Here is a 14,095-nt window from a genome sequence, read left to right on the forward strand (position 1 = left end):
CACAGGCTGGTACTGGTCTTCATCACCGTTGCGCACGGTGGCTTTTTGCGGCGTATTTTAAATTCAATTTCTGCGATAATTATGACTCTGTGGTGTGAATTACTTCGCATGGTGTATCTTACTGGCCTACTTAACAGTTTTATAGGAAGAAAACAGGGTGTTAAAAACGACTTCTGTGTTACTTCAAAGGGGGCACTAAAATACATAAAGCTTTTGCTTGCTGAATAAAAGATGGCGTTACCTTGAAGCAATATACAAAAGGAACGGGAGTCATCCGTTGCGTCGTTCGAAACCGCCAGTTTCCGCTTTCCTTTTTCTCTCCTTCTCAAGAAGGGAGGCAATGCGGAGCGGTCTCTCATTGGTCTCCTTATACGATCTCCGGCGATGATTGGGCAAATCGTGTGAGGAGACCAATGACAGGCCTCTCCGCATTGCAGCTTGAGAAGGGGAGAAAAGGGAAAGCGGAAACTGGCGGTTTCGAACGACGCAACGGATGACTCCCGTTCCTTTTGTATTGCTGTTAAGGTAACGACATATTGCATTCCCCGAGGAGAAATTTTTGCTCTGTGGTTCAGCTTTAAGTTGTTGTCAAATGTGTCAGAAGGTTTGACGACTTCTTCTGTTTTCTTTTTGCGAAATGAAGTCCAGTGAAAAGCGCAGACACGTAGGTATTCGAATCCATGTCACGGCGTGGCAAGCGATCATCCTAACCACTCGATCACTCGGCTTTTTTTTTTATATTGTATTGGCTGTTACTTTGACTTATAGTGATAAGTGTTTAGATTATGTTTTCGTGCACACGAAACAAACTTCACATTTTCGACGTTTTTTATTTGATGCAGGAATATCAGCTTTTTGTTTGCTGTTATATCTGTTTTTTATTTGCTGCAGGAAGTCTGTAATAGATGAAAATAAATTCAAATTGAATATTAGGCTGAAAGATGACAGTCACTGAAAAGGTTAGCCAGCTGTAGGACTCGAACCCACATCTTCTGGATTGCCGGTCCAGGGCTCTACCAATTGAGCTAAGCTAACGCGCCTTCTCAACCACTTCCAGGGTGCGTCATCTGAAGGGACAAACCAGCCACTCTCTCTCACTCATCCTCCTTTCACTCTTGTATGTATTTGTCCCTTCTATGTTGTTCCAGCCTCAGAACATCAATTCGTTCATGTTTAATATTAGGCAGTGAGGTATCCAACAAGAGTAATATGAAGAAACACCACTGACAACAATATCAGTATAGAGTATAGATCACCAAGCAGTGACATCACCCACAATCAAAAGCACGGTGGGTTGTTGCAAAAAAATTGGGGGAGGTGGGGGTCATTATTACAGTTACGTTGTAACAGCTTGATGTATCATTGCGTCCATGTGTCCTAAAGGTAAAATGACATAGGTCGCCGAGCATGGTCTGCACAGGACAGAAAGGAAGGCGAAGGGGGATGGTCGCCAAACATTTGGGGGGTGTAGGGGGGAACTGGACAAATCATTGCCACTAAGCCTGCGTGATCAAGCTATGACGCTTAGTCACAACGCGCTGCTTTGACGCATAACGTAAAACTAGAAAGCTTAAAAAGAAAGCAACAATGGCCAGCATCTCGGAGCAGCCCATTGATGGACTTCTCATTTCTCTATCCGTTCTTTTTGTTAGGCAGATGTTCGCTAGGCATTTCAGCACATTTTGGGGGAAATTGAGCACAACTATACCACGCTCGGAAGTCCTCAAGGGAAAGTATGGCCGAAACTACAAGTCGCGAAGCAGTGTCCAAGTTATCTATTTGTCTCTTTTCCTTTTCTTTTTTTTCCCTCGAACGGAGGGGGTAGGAGGTGAAGGCTATTTAAATCGGTGAAACTTGATGCCTCGGCGTCTGGCTGTGCATGTCCGCCCGCGACTACCTCTTTTTATATCCGGCACGATAAATTGCGTCCGCTCATTATAACCCTTATCTACGAAAAGTGGGCAACGCAAACATGGCTCTCCGGTCGCCTGTTGCGTGCCGAGTGCAAACACTCGGTATAACTGATTGTCACGCACGCGATGACTTGGCGTTACATATCCGCACGGTGTCCGGTGGCGCTTGCTGTGAAAGAGCAGATATCCTGTAGACACCACTTTCTGCACACTCTCCAAACATGAACGACTCTGAATACGAGAAGATGATGCTTAGTAGTTATGAAAGCTAGACACTGAACGAAGAGGTGGAATCGAAGTGCACCCTAAACGCAGAACGCGTTCAACGCTCAAGGTCATCCGGCATTCAGAATATAACACCGCTTTATCGCAGGTTGTGTGCAGTTTTAGAATTGGGCGCTTTGGGGCTCCAAAGAAATAACGGTCGTCACTGCGCATGCCCAGAACACAAATAACGTTCTGAGTAATTTTTTGTATAGGAGGCGTGCCCAGTAAACGGGGCGAAGGGAACGCGATAGAGTAGAGTGTTTTACGATTTTCATCTCTTGGGTGTGTGTGTGTGTGCACGGAAGTGGCGGAAATGGTGAAGCATCTTATCCTTGACTGCGAAATTATGGGAGATTAGCCAGGTGATTAGTACGCTCTTCCTCGCATTACCACATGTCGTTGCATCTGGCGATATGGGCTGACCCTCCCTCTGATCCGGGCGTCTGGTATAGCCGGTCTTCGCCCACACAGTGTCTCTCGTGATTGCTTGCTCCTATGCTAGGCGTCAATGTAACGTAAGACCCCCGCAACAGAAAACATGCAAACGAGTGTTGGGCGACTGAACGATTGTAGGACCCGCTTCAATAATAAACTGTCCAAGTTAGTTTTCTCACAGTTCTAGTAGATCTAACTACAACTGATAAAGCTGTCGGCTTTATTCTTACTTACACGTGAAGAGCTAGAATTCGTGAATTAGTGAAAAAAGAAAAGAAAAACCTAAACAAAAATTTTGTCGTGCTTGTAATATGGGACGATGAATAAGTAATAAATGAGTAATAAATACGTAATTACGGGGATAGGGTCCAACATTTTTCGCGCTTGCCAAGTTAAATTTTCCACGATTCTTTCTTCTTTTTCTTTCTTTTCGGATTACTGAATCGCCCCTATAACTCCAAACCCTTAACTATTTATGCCCTTGGGCATGCCCGGAAGTTCAATGAATTACATTGATTACATTCGAGAAATTATCGAACTCCAGTCGGAAAATATGGTCTAATGACAGCGCACATAATGCCCCGTACAGGATCTTGAAGAGTCGTGCCTTCGTATTTCCTGTCAGACAGTTGTTGTACGGCACAACACAAAAGCAGAGGAAAACCCGTCTCTCCCAGTTGCAGACATCCCGGCTGTCTCGCGCGCGTGCGTTGAATTTGGGCTTGACGCCAATTTCATTACTAGACGTTTGTTGCGTTGACCACTTGGCGCCTGGTATCACAACGTCAATGACGGCGCTCCTGAAAGGGTTGCTTTTTGAGCTTCACTTTTTTGCGAGATAAACCTGTCGCCCCTTCGGGACGTGATCTTTTTCGCTAATATCTACAGTGTCACGTTCTGTGCACACACACACACACACACACAAAAGTGCAAAGGCGTGCTTCTCAGATTTTAATTTGACCGCTGTTTTTCCTGCTGCTACTTTGGGCATGTTTTGTATACTGTTCGTGACAGATAGGCTAGAGATGCTCTGATTTGCGAGCGTCCAATGACGTCCACGGAACGACATGTTTTCGGTCTAGTTTTATTACACGTGCTATTAAGCGGATTAATATATTGCGTGAGTTGCACAGGCATGATGAACAACCCGCGTCATTTAATTGGCCTCAGAGTCGTCACAAAAGCTGCTGCTTTCGAAATGTTCCTCAGGGATGATGAGTTGCACGAGGAAGTGGGGGGGGGGGGGTACCCGGAGGGAAAGTAATCCATGGGACATCCCACAGATATCGTGTTGGTAGATCGGGATGTCCATGGGATATGGTCATTCTAGAATACGTTACTCTGCGGGACATCCTGAGGACATCCAGCGGACTATATTTCTACAATTTTGTGGATATACTGTAATGATACTCTGTGATTATTGTTTGATTTATGTTATTTCCAAAAGGCAAATGAAAATTTACAATCGCAATGCACACTTTTCGACGTTTTCGCTTTAATAAATGCAGCAAGTTTAAAAATACATACGATCATGGAAATTTGTAATTATTAATTGTTCGTTTCTTGAACATCACGGACAACTAAGCGAGAAAGAGAGAGAGAGAGAGAGAAAGAAATACAAAAGCTTCAAAAGAGAAAACATTGTAATGTTCCACACGGAAGAGCCCTTGTCTCCAGTCTAGAACACTGGAACGTAACTTTATTGTTCTCTTATCGTCTTCTGGCCACTACAAACATGTACTATATGATGAAAGATGGAAGTCATTGGAAAGGTTAGCGAGCTGTAGGACTCGAACCAACATCTTCTGGATTACCGGTCCAGGGCTCTACCATCGTTTATTTCATCATTTCATCAAACATCTTCCATCGTTAATTTCTTAGGCAATTTGAGGCTTTGTATGTGGTTGTCCTTTCTATGTTGTTCCAGCCTCAGAACATCAGTTCTCTCATGTACTATATATTATATATTGTTTGTTCTGTGATCTTCCCCAAATTGGAAAGTCCTATTCGTCAAAATGAAGGGTGACGTGCCTAAGTTCAATAGGCCATCTGACAAAGTTCCACAGAGCAGCGCACACCCTGGCAGGGCGTGCCGGGAAATGCGGCGTAAAAACGACAGCGACGGCGCAACATCAGACGACTGCGACGACGATCGGAGACGATAGAAAAAGCAAGGTATACACATGTTTCGCTCGACAACACCCGACCTGAACCGCGACTGCCGCAGTGGCGCTGCGTGGTCTTCAAGAAACCTATTGGATTACGTACACAAACAGCATTGAAGTGAGGAACTGCTTGGAGTATTAATCCAGCATCAGCCTCTGTGTTTCTTACTGCAGTTGCTGTTTTGGTTTGAGACACTCGTAGGTCCATCGAATGTCGAATCTGCACAGCGCTTCACCATTGCGCGTTTCCCCCTCCTTCGCAAGAAATGCTACATGTGACATCGTCCGGTACCTTATTCGGACAATCCTTGAAACAGACGCGAGAGATGTCCGATGGACATCAATATCAGAATGTGGACATTGGGGTCTATTTCGGACGTCTGCAGAAAGTGTTCCCTCTGGTGGGTAAAGAAGATTCCCCTTATAGGTCGTCTAGTTGCCAACGCACTAGCGGTAACTACCGTTAGACAAGCCGCACGGTAGTTCAATGGGACACAGTGGGTAAACACGTGGAACACCTAACCATAAGAGGTGCATCTATTTCTCAGCCATGTGATAAAAACGAAAGCCCCACGGGACAAAGGCCAGTTTACCTAGTACGTTACCCACAGACGGTTCACCAGCTATAGCCTGCATATAGCCACTCAGCAGAATATCTGCTTACAGTACTGTACCCAGAAATCGACCTCTGGGGGGGAGGGGGCGACCGAACTTCCAAGGGGGAGGCGGTATATGTTTGTGGATACATGTTTATAGGTGTACTCTGCGTCTCAATTCCTGTCGCATTTTAAAATGGCTCCTCCTTGAACATGACAATGAAAGGCTGCTTGAAGGAGTTGCGACACTTCTATTCTGATTGGTTGTGACACATGTGATTCATTCCATCATGCACCTATTGTATTATAGGGCAGAGTATGTAGGAAAAAAGAATAATTTTTCGACTTGTCGTAGTTGGCGAGATAGAAATCATTGGACAAACTTTCGCGTCCAGCTCTGATATCGCCCCTGGCGATGAAACTCCCCATCATCATCATCATCATCATCATCATCATCGTTTATCATCTCAAAATAAAGTTATTGTTGAGGAGAGATTGATTGATTTGATTGATTTTAAAAGAAAAAAATGGAGATGGTAGTCTCGAGCCACTCGAGACTGGCTACTCCAGGACGCGTTATTAATAAAAGAAAGGGAAACTACACTAACCTCGACGCTTTGAAACGCTTTGAAAGAATAAATGAGAACATCATCACCGAGCTTGTCACCAAAAGCAAAGTCTCAAGGCACTAAAAACAAAGAGTGTCCGTTGAGGAGAGAGATTCTCGTCGTTCCCATTGGTTCTGGTTCAGCACGTGACCTCGCCCGCGGGCGCCTCACTGACGAGAGTGTGTGCTGTGACGTCAGAGTCGGATGAGGTTCGGTATTCGCTGTGCAGCTGTGCTTCTACGCCCGTATTAGCTCCCGTTTTATTTAGGCCCTTACTCTAACTCTGCGCAGCACAGTCAATTTCTGCAATCATTTGACCTGTTCTTGACGTCCACCGGTCTGCATGAGCTCCTTTAGACCAGAGGTCGCCTCTTGTGACTCCTGCTCACTCATATGCTCAAGGTCATGCTGAAGACTGGGAGGTGGTGGGTTCGAATCCTACCGCTGGCTATGCTCTCTCAGGTATTCCCTGGGCTTTCCGACAGACTTTCCAGACTAATGTCAGCGCAGCTCCCCCTGAAGTCAGCCCAGGACGCATACTAACTCCCTGCCCCACTCCTTCCTACTGTCCTCTCTCCATCTGTCCACATCTGTACGCCACTCATAGCCACAGTTGCTTACCAGCCCTAACGTACATCAAAGTAGTATCTAAGTTTGGACTTGAAGGGCTAGACTGTGATGCGGTCCCAAACATCTCGACATACAATAAGAAATATAGAAGCAATGTCTGGTACATCAAATAATCACAAAAGTAATATCATATAAATATGTGATATATATATATATATATATATAGTTTTCTTTTCCTTTTTCTTTTCTTGTTCAAACTGCTCCATTCCGATATATAAAAACAAAAATTGCCGTCGAATGATTACAGAAGAAATACACAATAAAAATGCAAGTATAACATCGCGCAACTTGGTGAACATTTATGTGTTGGCAAAAGAAAGGAGCTTTAACTTCTTTTTTAAATAGGGCGTGGTTCCGTATTTCGCGAAGTTCTCCCGGTAGAGAATTTCATATGACCGAACCGGAATAACCTAGTGAGTGAATGCCATAAACTGTTTGTGATAGGGGAAGCCTTAGACAGAGAGCATACATACGTGGTTAATTTGATGGACATGTGGCACATTTGAACAATAGATTAGTTTGTTGTTGTCGCTGCAAAACTTGGAATGCAGGGTCAAATCGATAGATATAACGCCTTTTACATTAATCTAGCGCACGTACAAATATCACAAACCCTTTCCTTGGCTTCCCTCTGATACGATACAGTGGTCTGTTTCTTTTGTAGACGGCACGTAACAGATTAGCACCACGTGCAATTCAGGAAGACTACATACTTCTAGTGCATGATCGGGGGTAAAGTATCGCCTGTGGCGATGAAACCCCCCACTCATTATCACAAAAATAAAGTTGTTGTTCAGGAAGAGCATGCTAAATGTCTGACACTACCACCACTACAACAGTCTTCGTGCTGTGAGAACGTACACATTATACGATCTCCCAGGAACGTTTTTAGAGGCTTCCTTCCTCCGTTTGTCAGTTTTTTAAGTGAGCCGAGCTGCACGCATGTGCGGAGTTGTCTGACATCCTGACTCTCTGACCGAACTGACGGGGGGAAGACAGGTTTGTGGTTTTTCTTGTGGTACTGGTACCTGCATCGCAGCGGGTGGCTGGGGACGGGACTTTATCTGGACAACGCATCGTTCAAGTTGTTCGCGGAAAACGGGGCCGTAAACGAGACAGCAGGCAAGCAAACAAAGAACAGCAGTTTTCGAAGCGTACCTAGATATGTTGTGGATCGCGTGGAGCTGGAATACCTCAAATTCTTGCGCACCGCGCGCTTGATGGTAGATCGCAATGAGATACGGACCACATAAATCTCGTGGTCTCATACTGATAGACACGTAACCAGGGCGGGACTGGAACAGGAAAAATTTACAACAACAAAAAATGCCCGAGAACGGCTCACAGGTGTGGACGTACGGCTCGACCCCGGGGGACATGTCAGGTCGAGTGACTGCACGTAACGGTTATCCCGTCTCGGGGAGGAACAACGTCTCGTGGCAATTGTTGGAGAAATTCGGTTCGACGGCATTTTACGTTCACTGCACGGTCAGATTTAACAAGTTCGTTGAAATCTTGCGTCTGTAGATTACGGGTTGGTTTGGTTTGAGAAGAAGAAAAATATGGATAGGTTGGACCCAAGCCCACATCGGGCCGGCTACTTCCACAATATGCTTATGCCACCATTCATCGAACTGCCTCGCGCATCGTGCCTCGGTCCCCAAGTTCGGAATGTCCTCTCAGTTTCCAGCTTCGAAAGTATAAAGGAACATACTAATAGCCAGACGTATAGCTTATAGGAGACTAGTCATTGTCTGCTCTCTTCTCCTGTCAAGAGAAGCCAGCATACAGCTGCGCTTCAGGTGTGGCGTATCTCACATAGATGCAAAATTTCCGAAAATTTGAACTGCAAAGAATGTTTCTTTAATGTTTTTTTTAAATTGGAAAACGGCGAAACTTTTTCTCTTGCATGACTTGGATTTAAGCGAACATGAGAGAAGAGAATCAAAGAACGCTTAGCTTTCTTTCCAGGAAGCCTTCACTAGAGCCACGTGACCCAAAGCTTTAAACATGGTAATTGCGGAGTTCTCGCAGCATTTTCGTATTTTTACCGTGACTGCACATTAACTGAGCCCTACCCATGTAAACAACCACAGGGCACTGGAATGCCAATTCCGTTTCGTGCGCGTCTTTCTAAGCGTTTCTCGCTGGCGTCGGGGAATAATTGCCTAAATTGTACATTACCCGAGGTGCTCACCCACTAATCTACGCGTCAAGGCAGAGGCCCCCTGGTGGGGAAAGGTTTTGACGAGTTTGAATGACAGGTGGCGTTGGTCAGCCCTTTTGGACGTGGTTCCGTCGTGAATAACCTTCGGGGACTTGCGATCTGTGGTATTACTTGGGTTTCCTGTAACCAATCGCTTCACTCGTTTTTCAGACTGTATATAATTTGGACAGCACATTTAGCTCGAGATTTACTCGCATATAAAACAACTCTCCGCAACTGGAAATGTGTTTTTCCTCTTTCTGTGTTTGTCTAGGATGTGTGCTTATAATAGGTGACTTCAGAAACGAAAATGTTAAGAAGGAATTGTCTTGTAAAGGAATAAAGTTAAGCAATCATGCCAAGAGTTTTAGAGAATTCTCACGTCACGTCCATTAGGCCTTCTCTTGTCTATATGCTGATATTCTGTCATTCGCAATCACACGTATTGAGTGCGGGAAAGTTGATCTTTATCTTTGATCCACGTATTTGTCTTTTGCAGCGCCCCCCCTCTCAGTCGCTAAGCTCGTACGGGGGAGCGGGAGAAGACGTTCGCTCTCCGACGGGTTCCACGGGCACCCCCGGCCCCATGACGCAACAACCCAGTTCACAACAAAGCACCGACAATAATAGTGAAGCAGGTGAGTTGTCGCTACAAGTATTTCCTGCTCTTATCCTACGAAAGTTGCTTAACGTCTCGTACGTGGAGTGCATTCTATGAATACGTACACGCCTGTGCTGTCGACAGAAGCTTAAAAAAAGTATTCCAGTGAAATATATCTGGCTAGTTTTATCGGTGCATCACCTTTTCACTGGCGCTGCACATCACGCCTGGCACCAGAACAAAACAACGCACGCACCAGGTGAACTCTCTTTGGACGTGCATCCTCTGAGCTGTGATGTCACAGAACATCGGATAATAAGTGAGAGTAGCGTTCGTGCAAGGAGGAGCGGGAACGGGAATAGGGAGAGCAAGTGGAGTGAGAAGTCAAAGCGGGAACAACCGCGCTCTGAGAGAGGGCGCTAGCTAGGCTTGGTGTGAGGTACGGAGGTCAATCCGCGCCGGACCAGGCGAACTCAAGATCACTCCTATCGTTAGAATGCATTCTGGATTAATGAGACTGCACTGCGTTCCTCTAGTCCTATGTAGTAATTGATATGCAGCTTCAGTGACAAGGCACTACTTTGATCATCTTTAACAGTAACAATGCGCTTTTTAACTATAATTAAGTTAGAAACTCTGCAAGTGTGGATTCAGGAATGATCGACAAGTCCATCACTTAGCGTCGGGGGCCAAAGGTTTCTGCTGCGGTTGCGGCCTCAAACGACTACGCACATATTCGGACACACGCGCGACACACAAGCGATTTATGGCGAATTCGGGTGGTCATTTCATGGCAACACAACCTAGCGCTCGGAAATTGCTAGGTTGGCGCCCGAGCTGGATTACGTCACCGTTGCCACCCGAACGTGAGTGCCAGGAATCTAGCGGTTTTAGTCGCTTGGATCACGCTAGGGGCATCGCGGTCGCACGTCTTCGTGCTCCATCGTCTGCTAAACCACGTCAACTTGGACGTGCGGGCCAATGAGAGCACTCGCCACCGTTGCAATGCGGATGTGACGACACCGGATATAGTGGGGAAACCTGCTGCTCGATCGTTTGGAGACCGGGCGAAAAAAGTGCTAGCTAGCAAATTCCAGACGCTCGGAAAGCGCCACCCGAACATGCGAGATTGCTTCGCTTTGACCAAGCGAACATGACTGCTCGGGATCTGGCCCCGAAATGACCACCGGAATTCGCCATTAGAGATACGTATTATCTACCTGTTATCTGGCGAACTGTCACCAGGAAGTTTTCGTGTGCATGACGCAATCGTTGACGAGGACACTGACCGCCTCTTTTCCCCTTTTCTGTAACCTCCTTCCTCTGACACCTCCGTATAACGCACGCTAACAGTCAACCCCTTTTAATTTGGAAAATGGAACATTCGTGAAACCCATTTCCAGCAAGAAATAAATCACGACGGCGATGAAATAAACAGACTACTAAAAACAGAAGTCGAAATAAAAACAAAAATGGAGAGAAAAGATAGTTGCAGTATGGCACTTTCGAAACTGCCCGTTTTCTCCTTTTGATTCATTGCTCTTAGAGGCTATCGAGAAGGATAGGAAACGCGCAGCAAATTGTCATCCGCCAATAGGAGTGCCGGCAGATAAGAAATGACGTACTTCCGGTGGTGTTTCTGCTGTGGAGCCCTTTCAGTACGGGATGGATTTTGTTGTTTCGCGACGGACAGAAAAGAGAGCGCCACTACTCGGCCGAATGGTGACATTTGGGATCAGTGTCGTTCGTAAGTCATACGAGACCATTAGCGTTGTTCGTTTTCGTCGCGGCTTTTTTTTTCTTTTCTTCTTTTTCTTCTCTCTCATTCGATATGGAATAAAACGACTGTCAAATGACTGCTGGCGACTAGACCGATACCTTTCCTTCCGCTACAAGCTTCAAAAGATAGCCTACTCTGCGAGGGAGAAATTCGTGAGTCGACAAGACGCAAAAAGCTATGATTGTGCGGGGGGCAGTTATATCCGCGGATCCACGCGGTATCCGAATTTTATCCGCAAATAAGCATTATTGTCTCCGCCGACGTTACCTCGACGGAGGTACAATTGACAGTACGCAATGAATCCTTTAAGAACTGTGGAACAATCATGGGAGAGTTTGTATGCTGAAAAGCAAAAACGTTCGTAACGTAACATTTTCGTCGTGCAGATTTTCTCCTACAAACGCAATGACAACGGATGTGCGGATAGACTCAATATCCGCGGGGTTGAAGATGCGGTCGCACATGTTACATGCACGGATACTGCGCGGATGCAGATGTCAGACAAGAGAAAGATATAAAACGAGAAAGGGAAGCAAAAAGAAGAAAGGAAAAGACGAGTATATGTAATGGGAATCAATAAAATAATGGGTGGCATTGGAATCATTTGCATGACAAATAGCGCGAAATATGCATACGAGGGTGACTAAAATATCAACGGAAATTTTGTATTTGTAATATTTCTTTCATGATCTACCTTTAACGATGACGACTCTCAAGTGGGACGTCCTGCTTTTTCCACTAGACAGTTCCGACTTGGATCCGTCGGATAACCGCTTATTTGGACTAGTGGACTTTTTAGAATTAATAATAATGGCGAGGTAATTAAACCTGTGCAGGCTGCCAAAAGGCCTGTTCGAGATAGGAATCAAAGGGTTTCCACAACCATGGAACAGTGGCATTGTAGTGGAAGGTAATAGTATATTGAAAAGCAGAGTGTGTCTATATTATTGATTGTGTATCAGAAATAAATTGCAGTTAACATTTGAACAATTATCGTATTTTTATTTCTCATCAACCATTAGGAGATCAACATAGTATTTCGCGCATTACTATTGGCTAAAACGAAGCACGCTTTCCCCAGTGACCATAATTCCGCATTCACCACCACCCCGCTATCGCGTTTTATGTATCATATAAATCTCCCGAAGTGTTCCGTCTTCACATTCTGTGAACAACTGAGTACGAATAAAAGAGGGTTACAGTGCACCTTTTTCACATTCGCGTCGTATCCTAGGGGCTCTCCATCGAACCACCCTCTACGCGCGCCAAAACAAACCCACGTGGGTAGCCTAAAGGAAAAAAACCGGTCTTGGAGTGGGCCGAGGAGTTCGCGCGGTGGCCCCACTGGTCCCCACTCCTCTCGTCCCCATCCAGCGCCATCTGTTGAACACGGAGATAACTTTGTCCGGCGCACAAGGTCACAGCGCATGCGCATAAGCAGTTGTGAAAAAAGGTCCATTCCATATTGTTTTAGCTTTTTCTTTAATGAGTGCTGATATATTTACAATGCCCTAAGCACCCGTTGACCAAATGGAGCAGTAGCCGACTCTCTGGATGACGATATGTGAAACTGGTACTGTAATTACAAAATGCACTGTGCGGGTTTATGCTGGCAGCCATAAAGAATGTAGTCGTAAAACATTTAAGGAATCCGGAAGCAGAGATTCCCGCTTTCATGGAATGCACCGCGCACAATATCTTTCACTGATTCCATGCAGCCCCACCTAGAGAGAGAGAGAGAGGCTGGTGGCCGACGCGTATGAATTTTAGATGGCTCCTCGTTTATATCCATCTTTCTACTCAGGAGTATGGAAAAGCTTCGCTCCCAAGCATTTCTTTCGTGCCAGGATGATAATACGGTCCCCTGCTGCTGCGGCTACATGCCACAACTTGCATCGACACTATATACTCATAGAACAAACCGAAGTGGGAGCATTTACGTACGCCAGTGGTGCCGGAATGTAGGCGTGTCTTGATTTCTATTTTATTATCGTGATTTGTTTACCTTTCCCTGGGTTTACCTGAAGGAAGGAAATGTATGCTAGATACCCATGTCTCCGCGCTACCATCTGTAGTATCTTTCGTGCATGAAGCTGTCGGAAAGATGTTACATCTGAAGGATGATTATTTGAGTTTATAATACATATCGGGATCATCACCATGTTATGTAGAGAAGCTTTGTTTTGCAGTGTGGTCATCGTTCCATGCAGTTTCTGATGTCGTTCAGTCTCACGAGAGCAAATAAAATAAGAGGGAAGAGAATGAGAGAGACATTAGAGAGAGAGAGAGAGAGAGAGACATCAACGTCGAAGTGTCGTCACATATTGATCATTTATCCCAATCCTACACGTCCTGAACCTTCCGGTTGCCTTGTGCGTGTACGATGACGGCTTCGCTAAGCAGGACCACCAGCGAGCGTCGGGGGGAATGCTCAGTGCCGTACCGGAGCGATGACAACGGCAATTGGCATGGCCACGGTTGACAGAGTTTATATGGACGGGTTGTTTAGACGGGATAAGTGGCTATCTCAGCCATCACGGCCAAGCGGAACGGCTCACGTAACTTGGCTCGATATTACGTCACGGCCGGCGACACAACGAGAATGAAATTCTAACAACCGGAAATATGCGTCGGCGATCGCTGTCCAATCGGGCACTTCGCCATCGTCTTGCCTGGCAGAAATGAAGGAAGAAGAAACCGAGTAGTCATTAGTGTGGGAGCTTTACACGATGTTTCCATCGTTCAGATATCTCCGTCTGCAGATTGCGAATTATCACCGTGCAACTAAAATTATGTGTAAAAAGTTTCTCGCTGAGGGTTGCGCAAGTAGTTGCGTACATACCTGCAACGTCTTCTTTGCGTGTTCTAACATACTGTGAGTTCCTTTGGTCAGA

General features: G+C 45.7%; 1 protein-coding gene across 5 annotated transcripts in view; it reads left to right on the top strand.

Annotated features, from left to right (window-relative positions):
• The window catches only part of LOC135396640 (homeobox protein Meis1-like), a 184,784-nt gene that overhangs the window by 50,948 nt on the left and 119,741 nt on the right, over positions 1–14,095 (top strand). For all 5 annotated transcript variants that reach the window (XM_064627721.1, XM_064627720.1, XM_064627717.1 and 2 more), the window contains exon 8: positions 9,320–9,458. In XM_064627721.1, the coding sequence (XP_064483791.1) occupies positions 9,320–9,458 (139 nt within the window). The remainder of the gene's footprint in view (positions 1–9,319; positions 9,459–14,095) is intronic.

Source organism: Ornithodoros turicata, chromosome 6, assembly GCF_037126465.1.
Source record: "Ornithodoros turicata isolate Travis chromosome 6, ASM3712646v1, whole genome shotgun sequence".
In the NCBI taxonomy this organism is placed as follows: domain Eukaryota; kingdom Metazoa; phylum Arthropoda; class Arachnida; order Ixodida; family Argasidae; genus Ornithodoros; species Ornithodoros turicata.